Raw genomic sequence first — 20,591 nt, forward strand, 5'->3', positions numbered from 1 at the left:
TGTAGACCCAATAGCTATCTAAACATTTGTGTTACAAATCCAGAGAAAACAAATCATTCACTGTAGTCATGGCAAAAAAGAAGTTAAATCTAAATTTCATCTCCAATAAAGTGATTAGAAAAAGAACATTCAACCGGAGGAAGGAAGGACTTAAGAAGAAACTCAATGATCTCAAGACTTTATGCAATGTCGATGTATGTGCTGTCATCTACAATCCATTTAACTCAACTCGAGATATGTGGCCATCAGAATCTGGGGTGAATAGTGTGATCGAGAGGACATTAATAGTGAAAGAGAAGAAATGTGAAGTGCTGAACCATGAAGAATTTCTCAATCAATTCATCGAAAAGGTAAAAAAATACGAGGATAAGTTGGTTGAAGATAATAAGGAAACTCGCCTAAAAGAGGTCATGTTCAGGTGTCTTGGTGGTAATATGAAAGATTTTAAAATGAACGATAAAGATCGCTCTGACTTGTGTGAGTTTATTGATGGATATCTTAAGAATCTTTATCATCATAAAAAGGTAAATCTCAACCAGCCAAATTATGAAATTGGAGAAACTTCTTCAATGCAAATGGCAAGAACTGCTACTACTGCAAACATGGCAACAGATGCTGTATATGTGGACATGGCACCAACCGATGTATCCCCGTTCATGGCACCACCTACTATGGCCGAAATGAGTTCTTCTTCCTTTCTGAATGCTCCATTCTTCAACACTCCTCAACCAACCAATGAGTTGCAGTTCATAGTCTCTCCAAATCAAACACCAGGAGATATGAATTCTCTTGTAAGTACTCTTTTCTTCACTGATAACTAAGAATTTTGTGGTCTAACTATGAATCAGATTTGTTTGTTGTGATTATTCCATGTATTTTAAATCATAAGTTACATGAGTTTCATATGCTTATACTCTCATCAACTAACCAAATAATTGCAGTCCATGACCCTTTTAAACCATGGAGCAGATCATGTTGATTTTCAGATAAGTGATAACAATCAAGAAGTTTACATTCCATCAGTGGATCAGATTTGTCTTTTGGTTAATATCCATATATTTAGAACTAGTTCTTACTTCTCGTAAACTAATTTAACGATTTGTAATCAATTTGATTTTTATACTAGTAGGAACCAAAATCTATATATATCCACTGAAAAATCAAGTTTATAAGCTTTAATAATGTTATTAATATTTTTGTAGCTTAATTCTTTGTTAAGATAAGCATTAAAATTTGTTGACAAAAAAAAACATAAGCATTAATAATATTCCATTGTTTTTTCAGGATGAAATTCACTATCCAAATCAAACTTATGATGGAAATCAACAAGGATTCATTGAAGAGATGATCAAATATGCTGAGGAAACAAATTTTCCTTGGATAGTAGACAACCCCAACAAGTTCTAAAGCATCTATTTAGACGCAGACACTAGTACCTGACGATGTTATATCTTCTTCGTCTTTACAGTAGTTCTCATTTCTCAGTAACAAGTCGTTGATTTATATGTCTTATATTCGTAGTTTATAACAATTATGCTATCTTTTTAATATGTTATAATATTTTGGAAAAAAATAATAAATAAGTTAAGAGCTATAATATTTTTTTTTTCGTCAATGAAATTTTATTTATTTCTCAGATCAACCAACATCAAGTGTAAAAGACTCGACGGGAGGTTTACAGAAGCAGAAAAGAAGTCTCCATACAAATATGATTTGGAGAGAGTATCTGCTACAATGTTACAGGATCTATGAACATAAGTTATTGACTAAGAAATAATACATTTCCTCCAGAAATGAATGTCTTGCACCAGGTTTTCTATCTCACATCGGACATATTCACCGTTGATGACCTTGACAAGAACTTCGCAGTCACCTTCGAAAATTACTGATGTGTAACCACAAATCCAGGTTTGTTGTAAAGCTGTTAACAGAGCTTTAGTTTCTGCTATTAAAGGGGAAGACACTTTACCCAAATCAACAGCACCCCAAGTTTTCCCAACACTTTGTGCATTTGATTTTGTTGATTGAAGCTTGCATCAAAATTACATTTAACCGAAGGTAGTGAACGGGGTGTCCAATGTGTAGATTGGAGGAATCCAAGCGTTGCGAAAAATCACGGTAATGTTGTGGGATTAATGTAGAACACCATTCCAAAACTTCAGCATTAGCCTTCACCACAATTTATGAAGGACTTTCCCAGAAACTGTTAAAAACTCAAATATTCCTTGCTTTCCAGATTCTCCACATGACCCAAAAAGGTTCTCAATGTTTGCAACTTATCTCATTGAAAGATTGAGTGAAATTCAGAACAGCCGTAATGTTTTCTTCAAGATCCTCCAAAGGATCCTGATCCTGTGGGAGCGTATTTGATAGTCTCCATGCTAGTTCCTTGTTCCACACAACATCATGGGAAAAGTGTATCAATTCGCATACCTCTCATCCTCAATCGAGATCGGGTTGCCAGAGCACCAGATAATGTTCTCCATACAAAATGTTTGATTTTCGGAATCACCGGTAGTTGCCAAATCTTTGTCTTTAACTCAAGTGAACCATGTGGAGCCGGTGGTCGAGGATTAAAGTTCAATGGATCATGGGTGAGGAACCAAGATCCAGATCGAACAGTGTAAGCGCCATATGGTGTGTAGTGCCAAATTAACTTGTCTTCCAAAGTAGTGACTAATAAATGAATCTGAGTGTAGAAACTCATGATCTCTAGGGTGGATGAAAGCCTGTACTTGATCATTGTTCCCATATCTGTGAGAACCACAATTTGATACAAGAGTGTTTAACTTATTATCAGAGTCCTGATTCGTGTGAATCATCTCTAGAGGTCAATGTGGGTGAGAATCAACCAAATTATCTGTTGCCATGTTGATATTCCTGCCATCTCCTACTAGGTAACGTGATCCCTTGTTTAGCACATCAATTCCGACTAACATAGATGACCAACCATACGACTGATTCTTTCTTGGTTTTGCATCTAAAATGTTATCGTCTTTGAAATAGTGAGCTTTCATTATATGAGCAAACAGAGTATTTGGATGGTGAATTAGTCGCGACGCCTATTTTGCAACGAGTGCATCATTAAATTTATCTAGGTCTCTAAATCCCAATCCACCTTTTTTTTAGTTTATTATAGTCTCTTCCATGCTATCCAAGGTATACCACGTTTCTGTGGACCCTTCTTCCACCAAAAATTCATTAACACTCATAGGTACGGTAATTTGTGTAACGCCCCGACCGCCACCTTTTAGTGGGCCCCATGTCCAATCCCAGTCCATGGGCCCACCTTTCTTAATGGACCTCAGATCCTCTCACTAGGCCCATGAGCTCACCCTATCTGATGGTCGGTTTGCTACGTCCGGGAGACTTTAAAGACTTGTTACCGTCCCTATAAATCACCACATGATCTTTCCCTGTGTTTTGTCCTCGCTCGCACAGTTCTGACAGTCATTTCCCGGAAGGTCACCCATCCTGAGAGTACTCCAGCGTAAGCATGCTTAACTGTAGAGTTTTCTCAGGACCCTTGACCGAAAAGATAAGTGCACTTTTGGTGACATAAGTGGCCAAATTAATTATTTTAAACCTCTAATCAAGTCTCTGAAACTGGGGTGTCACAATTCACCCCCACTAATAGATCGCAACGTCCACGTTGCGCACCAAGACCGTCACCCCCGATGGTGTGAGCCCACTAAACTTCACACTCATCTGGGTTTGGCACTGATACCAATTGTAACGCTCCGACCGCCACCTCTTAGTGGGCCCCATGTCCAATCCCAGTCCATGGGCCCATCTTCCTTAATGGGCCTCACGTCCTCTCACTAGGCCCGTGAGCCCATCAATATCCAACGGTCGGTTTGCTACGTCCGGAAAGTTTTAAAGACCTTTTATCGTCCCTACAAATCACCACATGATCTTTCCCTGTGTTTTGTCCTCACTCGCACAGTTCCGACAGTCACTTCCCGGAAGGTCATCCACCCTGAGACTACTCCAGCTCAAGCACGCTTAACTCTGGAGTTCTCTCAGGCCCCTTAACCGAAAAGATAAGTGCACTTTGGTGACATAGGTGGCCAAATCATTTCTTTTAAACCTCTCCGCAAGTCTCGGAAACTGGGGTGTCACAATTTGAAACAGGACATCGCATAAACTGGCATAGCTAATGCAACCGATTTCAACATGATTTTTTTGCCTACAGGGCATAAATGTTTGGCACTCCAATTTGTGGTTCGGTTCTCGACTCTTTCGATGATATATGTAAACATTTCTGCCTTCTTTCGACCAAACTGTACCGGTAAGCCCAAATATTTACCTCCTCCATCATGGTTAGGGATTTGTAGGATGTTTTTTTAGTTCTGTGTTGATCCATAAACTCGTGAACTAAAAGTGATCATTGATTTTGTCATATTAATTTGCTGTCCAGAATAGTATTCATACACATCAAAGACATCCTTCAGAGCCTGACAATTTCGTACATTCGATTGGAAAAAGAACAAAAAATCCATCAGCGAACAGAAGATGTGTGATTGCAGGTACCTTATTTCCAATCTTGATACCTCTGATGTCTTCATCAGCTACTCGAGTTCTTATCAAATGACTTAGTATATCCGCACATAGGATGAAAAGGTATGGGGACAATGGGTCACCTTGTCTTATCCCACGCTATGGTGTTATCAAACCTTATGGTGAGCCATTTATCAAGTGTACTGACTTTATCGCTCCCATAATCCAACTTATCCATTTTTCACAAAAACCAAACAGTCGCATTGTTGTTTCAAGAAAATTCTATTCAACTCGATTTTATGCTTTGCTAACATCTCTCTTGACCGCCATGTATGATTTGGAAACTCTTTTTCTTACTTTTAAAGAGTGCATGAGTTCATGAGCGATCATCATGTTATCATTGATCACCCTACCTGGGATAAAAGCCGCTTGAGAGTCTGATACAATTCCATCAAGGTGAGGTTTCAATCGATTGACTAGGCACTTTGATATTATTTTGTAGAGAACTTTACACAGTGCTATTGGTCGATAATCTGAAAGAGTTTCTCGACTTGTCACTTTTGGAATCATACAGATATTAGTGTGATTTAGCGAAGGGTTCATACAAGCTGTTTGGAAGTAGAGCTGCACCTCTTTCACAACATCACAGCCTACTATATTCCAGCAATGCTTATAAAATCTCGCTGTAAGACCATCTGGACCCGGGGCCTTGTCATCTCCTATCTGACTTAGTACTTAATATTGTATATCTCATCTTCACTGAAATCACTTGTTAGGTCATCATTTATTGCAGTAGAGATTGTGCCTTGGAAATCAGCAAAATCTGTGTTAGAGACTTGACGCTTGTTGCTTGTATAGACTTATGTAAAAAACTTTTGAGCATGATCATCGATCTCAGTATTCCCATTGTAGCTTATTCCTTCTCTGTCACTTATTTGACTTATTCGATTAATGGCAAATCTTGTTTTGGCGCTAGCATGGAAAAAAGAAGTGTTTCGATCTCCTGTTCTCATCTATTGATTGCGACTCTTTTGTTTCCAGTACATTTCTTCACTCAACGAGAGACACGACATTTCTTCCCACGCATTCTAATATTCGATATAATCAAGAATGAGTTTCTGTTATATTTTCTGTTTAACTTAGTAAAGTTTATCTATAACTCAAAATAACGATACTTTTGCAGATTCATCACAAAATTAGATAAAAATGTTAGTAAAAATTATGCTAACATAAATTTATCCAAATTAGTCAATCATTCGAATATTATGGTCTTTTACGGATTTGAATATAAAAATAGGCAGATACTAATATTTTAATTTAAATAATTGCTAGCTTTGAGCTAATGAGTGGGCAGATGGTTAGGTTCAATTTTAGAATTCTCTGTTCGAGCTGGTTCGATTTAGGGATCATATATAAGAAGAGGGGTCAACGGATAAACCTAGTTTTCACCTCTTTTAATGTTTTATCGGTTCCTAAAGTTCAAGAGAGTTCTAAAAAACCTTTTCTTTCGAGTTTTTTGCATGTTCTTCTGAGATCTATCCTTGGGAGTAGAGATCCGAAGCAAGAGGTATGTTAGAAGCTTGTTAGGAGACTGTGTTCGTCGGTGTTGGTCGAAATTCTCCTACTAAAGAGGTGAGTGCATGACCATGGCTGATCTAAACTTGAGAATCTTTTGTCTTTCTGTTTTTTAAGTGTGGTTAATTGATTTCCTTGCTTGCTTGTGTTGTTTTCGTGTTCCCAATGGTATTTTGTCGCTTATAGGTGAGCCTCAACCACATTGGAGTGTGTTGACATAAGGAGTGTGTTGGTCGACACAAATGCAAGGACATCGTAAGAAACCTAATGAGTTTCGATCGACACCATCTGGAGGTGTCGGTCGACACATCTAGGGTTTTTGGGGAATGTCGAGCAGGTATAGGTCGACACTAGGTTGTCAGTGTCGATTGACATCAGGAGGGTCTCGGTCGACACCAACCTTTGCATGGTTCCACTGTCGATCGACACCAGGTGGGTGTTGGTCGACACCCACTTTCAGGAGGCAGCTGATAATTGTTGTTCCCGGTTTGATTGTGTTGTTTGTTGTTTGTTGGACATTGAATTCTCAATTGCTTGTGTGTATAGCCCAGTAGATGGGATGATTGCCTCACTGAGTATTTGTTATAATACACATGTGTCTCAATTGTTGTGTGTGATGCAGATAAAAGCAAAGTGTGATCGTGGAATCAAGGCAATGAAGAGGAGGGTGTTTAGAGGCTCGGTTGTTTTCTCTATGCTGATGTTAGGTTACTGAAACAACCCTTCCCGTTTTTTTTGATATATAAATTTTTAGTGGTCCTATACCCACTAACAACCTAACATCAATCAACAACAGGGGATAACCATTAAACCATTAAACTTTCATTGTTAAGAATAGTTTTAATCGATAAATAGTAACTTTAAGATTCTAATACATTTTTTATATTGTTATTAATTAATGCTCATAAATTTCAAATGTGCAGGTAAAATTTATAGTTTTTGGTTAAAATTGAATCAACATAAACCTAATTTTGTTTACAATATATATATATATATATATATATATATATATATTGTTAACGACAATGTACGATTTATAGTCAATCCCTACTACATGGGGTAATGCGACTGATATGTCTATGTTTTGTCTCTCCTTAGCATGTATTCGTCATGCATTTAGTTAGGATAACTCATTGTTTTGCATCATTTTCTAATCTCTTCTATACACTTTGCATGTTTAGGTAGTTCTTGCATCATCTTTGCATACATTGTGCATTTTGGAGTATTTCAGGTTTTAGGAGATGTCCAGACTGTTGGAACCGAATGGAGGCAGAGACATGCGACTCGACCGACGCTCCCGGGAGAGAAGCAATGTGACTCGACCGACATGCGACTTAGACGTGCTCCCAGGAAGAAACACCAGCATCCCACTCGATCCATCATGCCTGGAATGGATGTCATTCCACTCGACCAACCACACCAGTCATCTGACTTCTTCCACCTCTTTGATCGAGTCGAGTGAAGCTTTTTCCTTGGGTTTCAGCTTTCGACGTCTTCATTAAGTATGTAGGGAATTGAGTCATATTTCCAATGCCGTTTATTTCAAGCCAATCGGAGGTGTGATTCAAGAGTTATCATCATTTTAGTGGATGCGTATACACCCAGCTCGAGCCAACACCACTCTGGCTCGAGCCAACACCACTCTGGGTCGAGCCAACACCCCTCCACTCCACCCTTCAAGCCACCGGTCGAGCCAACCTTCAATTCATCGTTTGAGCCACTGTTCGAGCCACCGTTCGAGCCACCCTTCAAGTCACCATCAAGCCATCTGTTCGAGCCGACCATCGAGCCATCACTCGACCTTGCTCAAGCCAGCCTCACCGTGCGTCACTTGACCTCCCTCGAGCCATCTTGATCGATCCACTGGATGCACACCGACTCGTTCACACATGTCACGAAGACGCTCCGTTTTACACGCTTCGGGAGATTTCCAAACCGACTCTTTACATTTTCGTTTTAAGTTTTAGGGATTTACATGTTTTTACTATAAATACATTTTGTTAAGTCTTGGCTTGAGACATCTTTAATCTCGTTTTGTTCTATTCGTTAAGGTTTTACCTAGCCACCAAAAAATGTTCTCAGACTTTGTAATCCGACATCTTTGAGTCTATTGAGTATTTACATTTGATTTCTTCTACAAAGTTGTTCTTCACATTTTTATCTATCTAATAATGCGAAAAGTTGAGTTATCCTTTACTTGAAGCGCGGTGCAATCCATGGCAGTGAACGAGAGTCCCTTTAGTGCTAGATCGATCATCTCAAGCTCACCGTACGTGTCACCTTGCAGCGCGGTGCAATCCATGGCAGTGAACGAGAGTCCGTTTAGTGCCAGATCGATCATCTCAAGCTCACCGTACGTGATGTATCCCTTAATCTCCTTAGCGTAGAATGCATTGGCAACCGCCTTCTGGAAGTAACGCAAGACTGGGCCGCCTTCTGGAAGTAACGCAAGACTGGGCTTCTCAGGTTCCTCGCCTTCGTTTTCGATGAAGTAAATATCGGGGTGCTTCCGATCGTTGCCTAGAGTGCGGATATTTTGGTTCTGTCGAACTGCGGCGTAGTCCCTGTTCCGCTGGGAAATCCAAAGATCTCTTTGATGGTTCTGAAAGTAACCGTGTAGAACTGGCCATGAACGCGGAATGCAATAAAGCCCAGACCTCCATCAGACATCATGCATGGCTCATCCGCATACAAGTGCATCTCCAGAGTAGAAAGGAAATGAATTGTCTCCTCTCTGTATCCACTCTTGGGGGTGTTCATAATTATCTCCAGATGGCACCACCGAAATAGATACTGAACATCTTCCCCAATCCCTAGTAGCTCCATCGTCTCAGGATGCGGATATCTTGTTCCACTAAACTCACACTGTTGGAACAACTCGTAGTACCCCTTGGGAGTCAAATTCGTCTCTGATACTCTCCGTCGTACAAGATTCCTTGGCGCTTGTTTTGAATGCAATGCAGGTTCCTCTTGTTCGTAATCACTGTCCTCCTGTCTTGAGGTAGAAGCTGGTACTGGTCTCTTCCCGCGACTCTTGCTCTTAGAGAGCGGTTTGTCTGGTCTGCTTGAACCCGCTGCTTATTCTGAACCCCCAACAACCTCGTCAACCATGTTCTTCATTTTCATGAAACGCTTCGCCATGGATTCAGGGGATGAACGTTCTCCAGCAACACAACCATATTCCTCTCTCATCTCATGTATAAGCTCAGTACTTTTTCTGTTTCTCTGAAACATGTAAACTCAAAGCTAAACGTTTAATATGTTATTGAGCAAATAATAAGAGCAGTTATGAAAATCGAAACTTGAAAGTGCAAAGAGAGAATAAACCGATCATGTGACAGGTCGGGGTCGGTGGCGAAACTGGTCGGCTCGAGCGTGGCGAGTTCGTCAGATCGAGTCGCCTACGGGTCTGACAGGTCGAGTGTTGGCGTGGAACAGTGGCGGATCAAGTGGACATGGATGTGGCTCGATCCTGACTTTGATGGCAACTCGAACGGGACGGTCCGGTGAGGGTCGAGTTGTGATAGTGCGACTCGAGGGAGGCGGCGAGATGTTGGTTCGATGGAGACAAACATGTCGGCACGAACGGACCTTCACAGAGACGGCTCGAGAGACGTGGATGAAGCTGGATCGAGTGGACGTGGGTCGAGTCGACGTGGGCGAAGCTGGAGTTGGTGAGAACAGTGTGAACAGTGGCTTGATGGTACGGAGTGGGATGGATCGAGTTGGAACGTGAACAGTACACCAGGGGTCGAGTCGCGATGGATGTGGCTCGATCGAGTCAGCAGCACGATGGCTCGATCGAGTCAGCAGCACGATGGCTCGAGTGGTTGCAGGTCGACTCGAGGGTTTCAGCACGGCGGTTCGAGTGGGGTGACTCCGGCGGTCCTTCGACGATGGTTGTATGCAATGGTCTCGAGCAAGAGAGAGATGGGAGAGTGATGATTGTTTGTTTTGGTTGGTGAGTTGAGAGTGAAGGAGAGGTGACATAAATAGAGGGATGGTGAAGATGAATAATTTTGATATGTCGTGCAAGTGGTGCAAGGAAGAGTGGTGGTGGAATAATGTTGGAGATGATGGGACACAAAGATGGAGTTGATGTGGTTTGGGAGAGGGAACAAGAGAGGAAAGGGTGACTTGATGGGAGAGAGCAATTCACATGGGTGGGTGAGAGAAAAGGAGAGTGGGGTCACCTAATTATGACCAACAATCTCTCTTTGACTCTGACTCTAATCTGTAGCTTTTCTTCTCTTCTGTAAAACTCATCTTTATTCAAACTTTATTCCAAACTCACTCATTTTTTTTTTGTTGTTGCTTAAACTCCCTTCTGTAGACTCCTGAACGCAAGAAAATCAAAAACAAAAATTAAAAACACAAAGATCCTAAAAAATATTTACAGTGATACCTTTGGGACTTCCTCCCAAGTAAGCTTGTTTAAAGTCTCTAGCTTGACTTTTCAGCTTTTTATGTTTGGGGGTTCATAGAGGAGTACAGAAGACCCCTCTGGTTGGACTTGGTCAGCTAAATATTTTTTTACTCTTTGGCCGTTTACAGTGAATTCGCTGCCATCCTTGTTCAAAAGAGTTATGGCTCCAAATGGCAGAACGTCTTTGACTGTAAAAGGTCCAGACCACCTACACTTAAGCTTTCCAGAAAATAACTTAAGTCTGGAATTGAACAGCAAAACCTGATCTCCAGCCTTGAGCTCCTTGACAACAATCTTCTTATCATGAAAATTCTTGGTTCTTTCTTTGTAAATCTTTGAGCTCTCATAGGGATCAAGTCTGATTTCTTCCAACTCGTGGATGTCTAGAGTCCTCTTAGCCTGAGCCGTGTCAGTATCCAAGTTCAGCAACTTGATAGTCCAAAGCGTCTTGTACTCAACCTCCACAGGGAGATGACATGCTTTTCCATATTTCAACTGAAATGGTGTTCTGCCTATTGGCGTTTTGAACGCTGTTCTGTATGTCCAGAGAGTCTTGTCTAACTTGACAGACCAGTCTTTCTTTGAAACACCAACAATCCTTGACAGTATACCCTTGATTTGTTTGTTCGAAACTTCAACCTGTCCGCTAGTCTGAGGGTAATAAGCAGTCGACACCTTGTGCTTGACACCATACTTTCTCAGCATACTCTTGATAACAGGTTTTTCACCCAGGGTATCAATTCCCTGTGTAGTTGTAGTACAAAGGGTTATCAATCCAAATGGTTGTTTATGCTAGCAGGAAGGATGCAATCAGAACAATGCAAGTCAATCCAAGCAATAATGGGGTTTTGTCTAACAATCCTAAAAGAATAAAAGAAAAAAATATAAACAAGGAACCACACGACCTAAGCACTCGATGCAAGCATTCGAGTACAGGATCGAGTGGGGTGATCGAGTAAGCAAAGAAGGTATGAACAACTCGAGGGGTTACTCGAAGCAGGTGATCGTGTACCTGTTCGGGTAAGGGATCAAGTGATGAATAGAAATGCAAGCAATTAAAATACGAAAGCTTCTAAGGATGGGGTAATCGAATCCTAAGTATTCCTAACCAGTACAAATGTCTTACATGCCTCACGCAAATATTTCCTAGACAATGAATCTCTAAAATCTTGTTAAAACACTCTCGTGATAGAAACAATCAACCTTGATCACTCCCCTACCCAACTCTCGTTGGAGAAACATGACCAAGCAGGCATTAAGATCCGATTCATTATTGCCAGTAAACCCCTTACTCATCTAATCTCTTAGGCTAAGTGAGTAAACCTCTAGCATTGGTTGATTCAAGCATCTCATCTACACCTCTTGATGGTAAAACACCTTAGATCTAATCTCACCCTCTCGGTTTGTTGACAGCATTAAGAAAACCAATCTAGAAGGAAATCTATTAAACATATACAATAAACTAAGACATCCTAACCAATCAAGAACACAAAATCATTTATCCCATCCCTAGAAACTTTACTACACTACTCGGAAATCATAACAGGAAATATCAAAGCAAATATAAATGAAAATTACATTATCTTAAACGATAAAGTAGAGGGATAAGAGTACAAGATAGAACTTTAAAGAAATGATAAAAATTTATGAAATAAAATCAAAAACAAAAGGGAAAAGTGTTTTAGTCACTCAGTTCTCTCACATAAGCTCTCGCTCTCTGGTTTGAGGGTCTGCGGTGTGCTCGTTTGCGAGGAAGGAGAGTAGGGGTTTATATATGGAAACCCCTTTGACCTAGCTTCCCAGACCTGCCTGAGGGTCTACTCGATGGGGTACACGAGGATGAGGTCGAGTTAGTCCTCGGGTAGATCTTCGGGTTGGTCTTCATGCTCTTGGATCCTCCTTGATCGTGTTGGGGTTCAGACTCGTTCTTCCAGCTCGATGGCTCCTTCAGGTACATCTTCGGGTTTGTCCTTGTTTTTCCCCATTTTAGGCTCTTAAGCACCTGTTTTCATCCAAAATATGCAAATGCAAAAATGCAACACCCTAAATGACCTAAAGTAAATTCCTACAGTTAATGACCTAAAAATGCTAAGTTAAGAGTATGAATAATGCAAAATATGGAAAAAAGGGATGCTAAAAACATGTAAATTAGAGAATTATCAACTCTCAAACACCTTGTTGACGAAGTGAGTTCCAACATCACTGATCACTGCTCTGGGTATCCTGTACCTTGGAAAGATTATACTTTTGAACAACTTCAGAACATACTTGTGATCGTTGGTAGGACTGGCAATGGCTTTAACCCACTTAGAAACGTAATCGACTGCCACCAGAATATAGACATTACCATTCGATGGAGGGTTGAAAGGTCCTATGAAGCCTATACCCCAAACATCAAATATCTCTACTTCTAGGATCAGATTCTGAGGCATCTCGTTCCTCCTTGTGATGTTGCCCATCCTCTGACAAGCATCACACTTGGTGATGAAACTGTGAGCGTCTATGAACAAGGTTGGCCACCAGAGACATGCTTGAAGAACCTTCTGAGCTGTCTTGAATGTGGCGAAGTGACCTACATAGGTAGAGCGGTGACAATGCTCAAGTACTCCCTGTACTTCCCCTTCTGCTATGCATCTCCTGAATAGACCGTCAGAACCTCTCTTGTACAGATAGGGTTCATCCAAGAAGTAGTGGTTGACCTCTCTGAAAAGCTTCTTCTTCCTGTAGGGATCCATGTCATCAGGAACTTCTCCACATACCTTGTAATTCACGACATCTGCATACCATGGTACAGTCTCAAAAGTGATCGCCATGCATCTGATTCTGAGGTTGTCAAGCTCTGTGTCATGCATTTGCTCACAAACTTGGGCGACCAGAAGTTGTTCCTCATGCATTAAATCATCTAGGGGAACAACATCTTCAATCTTCATTCTTGACAGATGGTCCGCAACTCCATTCTCTATGCCTTTCTTGTCAACAATCTCCATGTCAAACTCCTGAAGAAGCAGAATCTATCTCAACAGTCTTGGTTTGGTATCCTTCTTCGAGTAGATGTGTCTCAGAGCAGCGTGATCGGTATACACTATGACTTTCGAACCCACAAGGTAACTCCTGAATTTTTTGAATGCAAACACAACTGCTAGGAGTTCCTTCTCTGTGGTTACATATCTTCCTTGATTCTCGTCCAAGGTGCGACTGGCGTAGTAGATGACATGAAGCTTCTTGTCAATTCGCTGTCCCAGAACTGCTCCAACTACGAAGTCTGAAGCATCACACATGATCTCAAAAGGGTGATCCCAATTTGGAGGTTGTATTATGGGTGTTGAAACCAACGCGTCCTTGATCCTACCGAAAGCATCCAGACATGCTGCATCGAATTCGAACTCAACCTCCTTGCACATCAACCTTGTTAATGGTCTTGCAATTTTTTAGAAGTCCTTGATGAATCTTCTGTAAAACCCAGCATGTCCCAGAAAACTTATGATGTCCTTCACTGTCCTTGGCGGTTGAAGCTAAACCATGACCTCAATCTTTGCTTTGTCAACCTCAATTCCTCTTTCAGAAATCTTGTGTCCAAGAAGGATCCCTTCTTCAACCATGAAATGGCACTTCTCCCAGTTCAGCAAACAGGAGGAGAAAGTGGAACCGTATACAGAAAAATCGTCCATAAACACTTCCACTGACTCCTCAATCAGATACGAAAAAATTGATGTCATGCACCTTTGAAAGGTGGCAGGAGCATTGCACAAACCAAATAGCATAATGACAAGTGAAAGTTGTCTTTTCCTGATCATTTGGGTGGATAGTGTGAGAACTAAAACCGAAGTTCTCCTTCCGAAGTATTTCTAAATGGGGGAACCCACCATCGTTTAAAGTTCTGAACTGAATTTAGAGTTTAAGGTTGTTAAAAAGAGTGTATATTATTGCTCGAGAGAAAAGTTTTTCGATCCATTTACACAGTGGCCCTCCTTACTCATTTATACTAGTTCATTACCATCAATGCCTAATAAATTTTTCTACGTAAATCTCACACCCTAATCAATCCGATTAATTGTAGGAATCTTTGACCGAGTCTGGACTGCGAACCGATCCAAGGGGTGCTTCACTACGCTCCAGCTTCCCATCGGGCTTAGTGGGCTGGTCCGTACTAAATCCTTGGCCCATTTAGAGTGTTTGTTCTGGGCCTTAGTCTATTACCCGAGATGAACAATCGTGGTTACAACAGTTGCCCCCTAATTCTCTCGAGCTGACTAGCTTGGGAGACTTTTTGATCTTCAATCGGTTGTTTTCAGGAAACTGAATATCCCCCATATCCCATGGTTTGATCATGGTAATGATGGGATTTGCCTTCCCGAACAAGATATGGGGCCCACCGAGAGGCCTAACACGCTATAAGAGAGAAAAAATGAACTGGAACTTTTCGTTTTCCCAGGCAATCATTACTTTCTCCTAACTTGGTGAATGAACTAGAGGGTCCACCAGAATTCCCCTGGGGATTGAGATTCGATTCGCGGAGGCTCACGAGTCTCCAGAAAACCCACCTGCAGGCTATTGCTGTGCATTTGAGATCTTTTTCTCTACGTGCGGACTATCATTCCCTCTTCCCGAGCTCGTCGTGCGGATGATGTTCGAGCTGGGCTTCGCACTTCCCCAGATGTGCCCGAATTTTGTTCGGACCGTTCTGTGCCTACAGACTCTGGGAGAGGAGTTCGATTACCAGCTATCCTTGACCGATTTTCTTCAAGTCTCTACCGTGAAGACGGGTCGTACCAAGGGTACTCTCTATGTGAGTCCGCTCTACGGACTGAAGGTTTTTGATTACCTCCCCGAAAAAGACGAGAAATGGCGCAAGTCATGTTTCTTCTTCCCGGTTAATGAGCTCACCTTCGGGCACCTCGCAAGTTTGCATGTGTCGAAGTGGACTTCAAAAATGGGTAGAGTAGTGTACTTCGTTAGGTACCGACTAGTTTTTAGTCTTTGTTCTTACCACTTCATTTTTTTTTGTTTCGGCCCACTTCGAGCGAGGTTTGCTTTGTCCCACATTCGCGGAGTTCTTCTCGCGATTCTGCAGCCAAGGCCAAATTGCCTGGGACTCTTTTTCCTCTGAAAGAATCCGACCCTCCCAGTACTTCCGGTATGAGCTATAGGGAAAAAAGGGCTTGCAGGAATGCTGAGAAGGAAGCGAAAAGGCAAATGGCTGCTACCCTTGTCGAGGGCAATGCTCGCATTCCGAACTCTCTGATGGTCCTTTCGAACCCTCTGCTGGTCCGTCCGAACCCCCCGTGATAGTCATTGCCAACTCCAGCGACGAGCCACGGGAGAATGAGGTTCCTCCCCCGCCTCTAAGCAAAGGCCCCACTGAGGCGAGCTCCCAGCGGGTCGAGCCGTCTAAGAAGAGGAAGGAACCTGAAACTTCTTCTTCTCTTCGCGAGAAAACCCGAGCCCGGTCTAGTTCGTCAGGAGACGAGCAGGGTAGATCCAGTTCAAAAGACGGAGCTCCCTTCTCGGAGAAGAAGTCTAGGAATCTTCCTAGTACCAAGGAGTCTGGGGGTTCCTCCGGGAAGCTGCCTCCAAAGGAACAAAGTCATTCTCCTCGGGGTAAGCGCGATCCGAGATATCTTATTACTAGTTTTGCATTTAAATGCATATTTAAAGTAAAAATGACATTGTTCGTGTCGCGCAGCTCCCCCTGCTTCTCCAGCTTACCTGATGAGGAGCTATACTCGACCCGGAGTTCGGATTCCAGCGTTTGCCGACATGTCTGAAGTCAACCGCGCAAATCTTTCCGTTTCACAGATAAAATCGGCGAGGTCAGTAATATTTATGTACTATCATTTTTTTTTACTGACAAATTGCCTTTCCCAGCTGATGATCGAGTTTAACAACTCGGTGGCATCTTATGAAGATCAGCTGTTTGCTTCCCCGTCGACCTCCGAAGTGAACCAACTTAAGGAGAGGGTGGTTGAGCTTGAAACCCAGGTGGCAGAGTTCACCAAATTAGAGGCCATAAATGCTAAAACTGTGGAGAAGGCCGAACAGATCCGAGCTCGGATGAAGAAGGTTGAGGTGGAGGTGTTGGACCTCGGGGTTGCCAACGAAGATCTCCGTGGAAAACTCAAGAAGGTGGGCGATCTTTACTATGAGGCCACGGAGAATGAAAAAGCTGCTAAGAATAAGCTGCACGAGGTCGAACTTCGTAACCAACTTCTGGAGGCCAGCAACAGCTGCGAGATCGAGATAGTGCAGAGGGAGGAGAGACAAGCGATGAGGCGAACTCTCCGTGCATTGACCGAGGAAGTAAAGGTCCATTTTGAGGAAAAGGAGAAGCTAGCTCCGGCCAAGATCCGAGCTGCTGAGATTAGGGCTAACCGGATGCTGGTTGAAGAGATCTCTAGAGGGGAGATCCAGGACATCGAAGCCGAGCTCGGACTTCTACGAGCTGAGGAAGAGGTCTCGAAGGTAACCCTCCGCGACTTTGAGCCTTCTGCATTTTCTGATCTCTTGGTGGATACGCCCGACCTATTATGCAACGAGCACCCCCTGAGTATCACCATTGATGAGTCCGGAACTAATTTCAAATGAATGTCGAACCAGGAGATGAACACCTTTCAGAGAAACACCAGATCGGAGGTGGAGATCGCTGAGATGAGCCTGGTCCTTCCCGAAGCGGCATCAGATCCTCCTCTCCCTTCTGATATTTTCCCCCCTTTTTGTTGTTTTTGTTTTTTGATCCGAATTCGGAGTTTTTGGTCGTGGTGACCGCTTCGAACATGAATATTTTCTCTCAAATCGAAATCTCTTTTGCCTTTTATAACTCGCAAGTCCGAATTACTGACCCGCAATTTAATGTTTATAAAATTCCAACAGCACGAAGTGAGATTCCGATTTCGAATTCGCGAAGTTTAAAATTCGAATTTTCCGATACTAAGTAAGACTTCGGTTTCATTGATTTTTAGAGATATTACGAAGTTTTAATTCCGGATTTCCTTGATACGAAGTGAGACTTCGGTTTTTTGAATACGAAGCAATAAAAAAAAAATTATTGAATACGAAGTAATACTTCGGTTTAACTGAATCTTCCGAAGTTAGACTTCGTTTTTTTTTTTTTTGTATACGAAGTAATACTTTGGTTTTACTGAATACGAAGCAATACTTCGGTTTAACTGAATTTTGCGAAGTTAGACTTCGGCTTTTTTTTTTGTATACGAAGTAATACTTCGGTTTTACTGAATACGAAGCAATACTTCGGTTTAACTGAATTTTGCGAAGTTAGATTTCGGCTTTTTTCCTGTATACAAAGTAATACTTCAGTTTTACTGAATACGAAGTAATGCTTCGGTTTAACTGATTTTTGCGAAGTTAGACTTCGGCTTTATTTTTAAAAAAATGAAATCAACCATTCTTAATAAAGAGAACTTTTGATTTAAAAATGGATAGCTGGACCCGAAACGAGCTGCCTACGTACCCTTATCGGGATCAGGCAAACCGTAGTTTGATACAAAAATTACGGCGTGGGACTACGGCGTCAACTCCTAGGTCGGCTGGGACTACGGCGTCAACTCCATAAACTAAGGAAAAAGGTGTTTCGTTTGTGGCTCGTCGAAGTGTGGTTCGGATTGCCCAGAGTACTCCTTGTAATTCGTCCGGCCAGCGCCCTTTGCGAGAATCCAGTCATTTTTTAAAATTTGCCAGTATAACCTTGTCCATCGCTTGGGCTTGCCCATTTCCTTGCGGGTAACGAGGAGTTGACTTGTTAAGTCGTATTTTCCATTTGGCACAAAATCCTTCGAACTGCGAAGAAATGAATTGCGGACCATTGTCCGTGACGATTTCGTGTGGAACGCCATACCGGTAAATTATGCTTTTAGTATGAACTGCTCTACTTCCTCACTTGTCACTTTGGCATAGGCCGCTGCTTCGACCCACTTCGAGAAGTAATCAATAAGGGCCAATACGTATTGAACCCCCCGGGTCCTCGGTGTAAAGGGCCAATGATATCCATAGACCACCTCATGAACAGATAAGGTGCGGACACAGAGGACAAGAGCTCGGTAGGTTGGTGAATAGACGGAGCATGCTTTTGAAATTTCTCACAAGGTCGGGCATATTCTTCGCAGTCAGCCACCATGGTGGGCAATAAATACCCTTGTCATTTAAGTTTGAAGGCCAATGTCCTCCCTCCTGAGTGATTTCCATTAGGACCATTATAAACAGCTCGCATCAAATTTGTGGGTTCCTCGCCTGCTACATATGTTAAATAGGGACCTGCTACACTCCGGCTAGGAGTGCACTGACAATTTTAAGTTTCCTAGCCGCCCACTTGTCAACTGGGAGTTCACCTTGTTCCAAGTAAGCCCAGGTCGGACCTCGCCAGTCTCCTGCCCCCCTATTGTTAGTGCTCGTGTTGCTTGGAAGCTTATCAGGTAGGATGATTTCATCCAGGCATGGAGACCTAGGTATTTCTGTAGTTTGGACTTCCTGCTCGTCAGAGATAGGCGTGACTGCCGCGGTTGGAAAAGTTTCTTCGGGTGAGGGGCTGGAAGTAGTTGAGCGAGCTGCTTCTTCAACGGCTATCTTCTTTTTTATTGCCCTAGTGACGACGTGCGAGCTTTCTAATCGTATGCTCGGGTATTCGATAACTTCTACCGGAATAATTATTGTCGTTGTTGGGTCCACAGTCAAGGCTAGTGATGCCAGGGCGTCCGCAGCTGAGTTTTCACTCCTCGGGATCTTGGTGCTTTTGAACTCATCGAATTTTGCTGCTAATTCTTTGGCCGCGGCTAAGTAAGCTTCCATGCGCCTGTCCTTAGTCTCATACTCTCCTAGAAATTGGTTGGTAACTAATTGTGAATCACAAAAGGTTTGTAGTCTCCGCACACCAATTCCTACAACGAGTCTGAGTCCGGCTAAGAAAGACTCGTACTCAGCTGCATTGTTCGATGCATTGAAGGATAGACGGAACGATTGCTCAACCACTTCGTCGGTGGGAGAAACGAGACGAACTCCAATTCATACACCAGTTTTGGATGATGCACCATCCACATGTAAAGTCCATGGGACATCCACATTACTTTCATCCGAACTAGCAAGTGGGAGTTCAATCAGGAAATCTGCGAGGACTTGTGCTTTTGCGCAAGTTTGAGTTCGGAACTCAATGTCGTACTCACATAGCTCTACTGACCATTTTGCCAATCTACCGAACTGGCTTAGACTGTGAAGCACCGTCCGAAGTGGCTGTGTTGTTAGAACAACAATCGAATGCAAGAGAAAGTATGATCGTAACTTCCTCGCTGAAATTACTACTGCTAAAGCCAATTTCTCCATCATTGGGTACCTAGACTCGGCTCCGGTGAAATATTTACTGATGTATAAAATTGGCTTCTGCTCCCCCATTTCTTCACGAACTAAAACTCCGCTTACTGCGCTTCCAGAGACGGCTACATAGAGGAAGAGAGGTTCACCCAGCTCGGGCTTTGCTAGAACAGGTGGTTCAGATAGGAAGAGAGGTTCGCCCAGCTCGTCCCATGCGAAGTGCCTCCCTCCTTTCTTTAGTAACTGGTAGAATGGGAGGCATTTATCTGTTGAGCAGGAAATAAAACGGTTGAGTGCTGTTATTCATCTGTTGAGGCGTTGTACTTCTCGCAGAGTCTTTGGGGAACTCATGGACAAGAAAGTGTTGATCTGCCTTGGGTTCGTTTCGATTCCTCTTTCTGTTACGATATAACCCAGGAATTCTCCAGACGGAACGGCGAATGTGCACTTCGTGGGATTGAGCTTCATCCCGAACTGGTTTAGGATCTCGAAACAGTCTCTCAGATCTGCGAGGTGCGAGCTTGACTCCATGGACTTTACCAACATGTCATCGATATAGACTTCCATGGTCTTCCCGAGCTGTTTCTCAAACATCCAATTTACCAACCGATGGTAAGTTGCCCCGGCATTCTTCAGGCCAAACGGCATCACCTTGTAACAATAGGTTCTGCGGTTCGTGATAAACGCGGTCTTCTCTTGATCATCAGGGTTCATGAGAATCTGATTGTATCCAGAGAAAGCATCCATGAAGGACATTAGCTCGTGTCCGGAGGTGGAT

The 20,591-nt window shown here is 42.6% G+C and overlaps 1 protein-coding gene and 1 pseudogene across 1 annotated transcript; both read left to right on the plus strand.

Moving 5' to 3' along the window:
- On the plus strand, nt 1-1,427 carry LOC104700652 (agamous-like MADS-box protein AGL80; annotated as a pseudogene).
- A 12,158-nt stretch (nt 1,428-13,585) lies between these two features.
- LOC147941004 (uncharacterized) lies at nt 13,586-17,083 on the plus strand. Its single transcript, XM_087458342.1, has 5 exons — nt 13,586-13,605; nt 14,972-15,402; nt 15,680-16,099; nt 16,185-16,315; nt 16,367-17,083. The coding sequence occupies exons 1-5, from the start codon at nt 13,586-13,588 to the stop codon at nt 17,081-17,083; spliced, it is 1,719 nt and encodes a 572-aa protein (XP_087314468.1).
- The last annotated feature ends 3,508 nt before the right edge of the window (nt 17,084-20,591 follow it).

Source organism: Camelina sativa, chromosome 7 (genome assembly GCF_030686135.1).
Source record: "Camelina sativa cultivar CO46 ecotype springtype chromosome 7, ASM3068613v1".
Lineage (NCBI taxonomy): Eukaryota > Viridiplantae > Streptophyta > Magnoliopsida > Brassicales > Brassicaceae > Camelina > Camelina sativa.

Coding starts and splice junctions, on each gene's coding strand:
- LOC147941004 (XM_087458342.1), top strand. CDS start 13,586: ATGACTTTCGAACCCACAAG. Junction 13,606..14,971: donor ATGACTTTCGAACCCACAAG/GTAACTCCTGAA, acceptor TGAATGAACTAG/AGGGTCCACCAGAATTCCCC. Junction 16,100..16,184: donor ACAAAGTCATTCTCCTCGGG/GTAAGCGCGATC, acceptor CGTGTCGCGCAG/CTCCCCCTGCTTCTCCAGCT.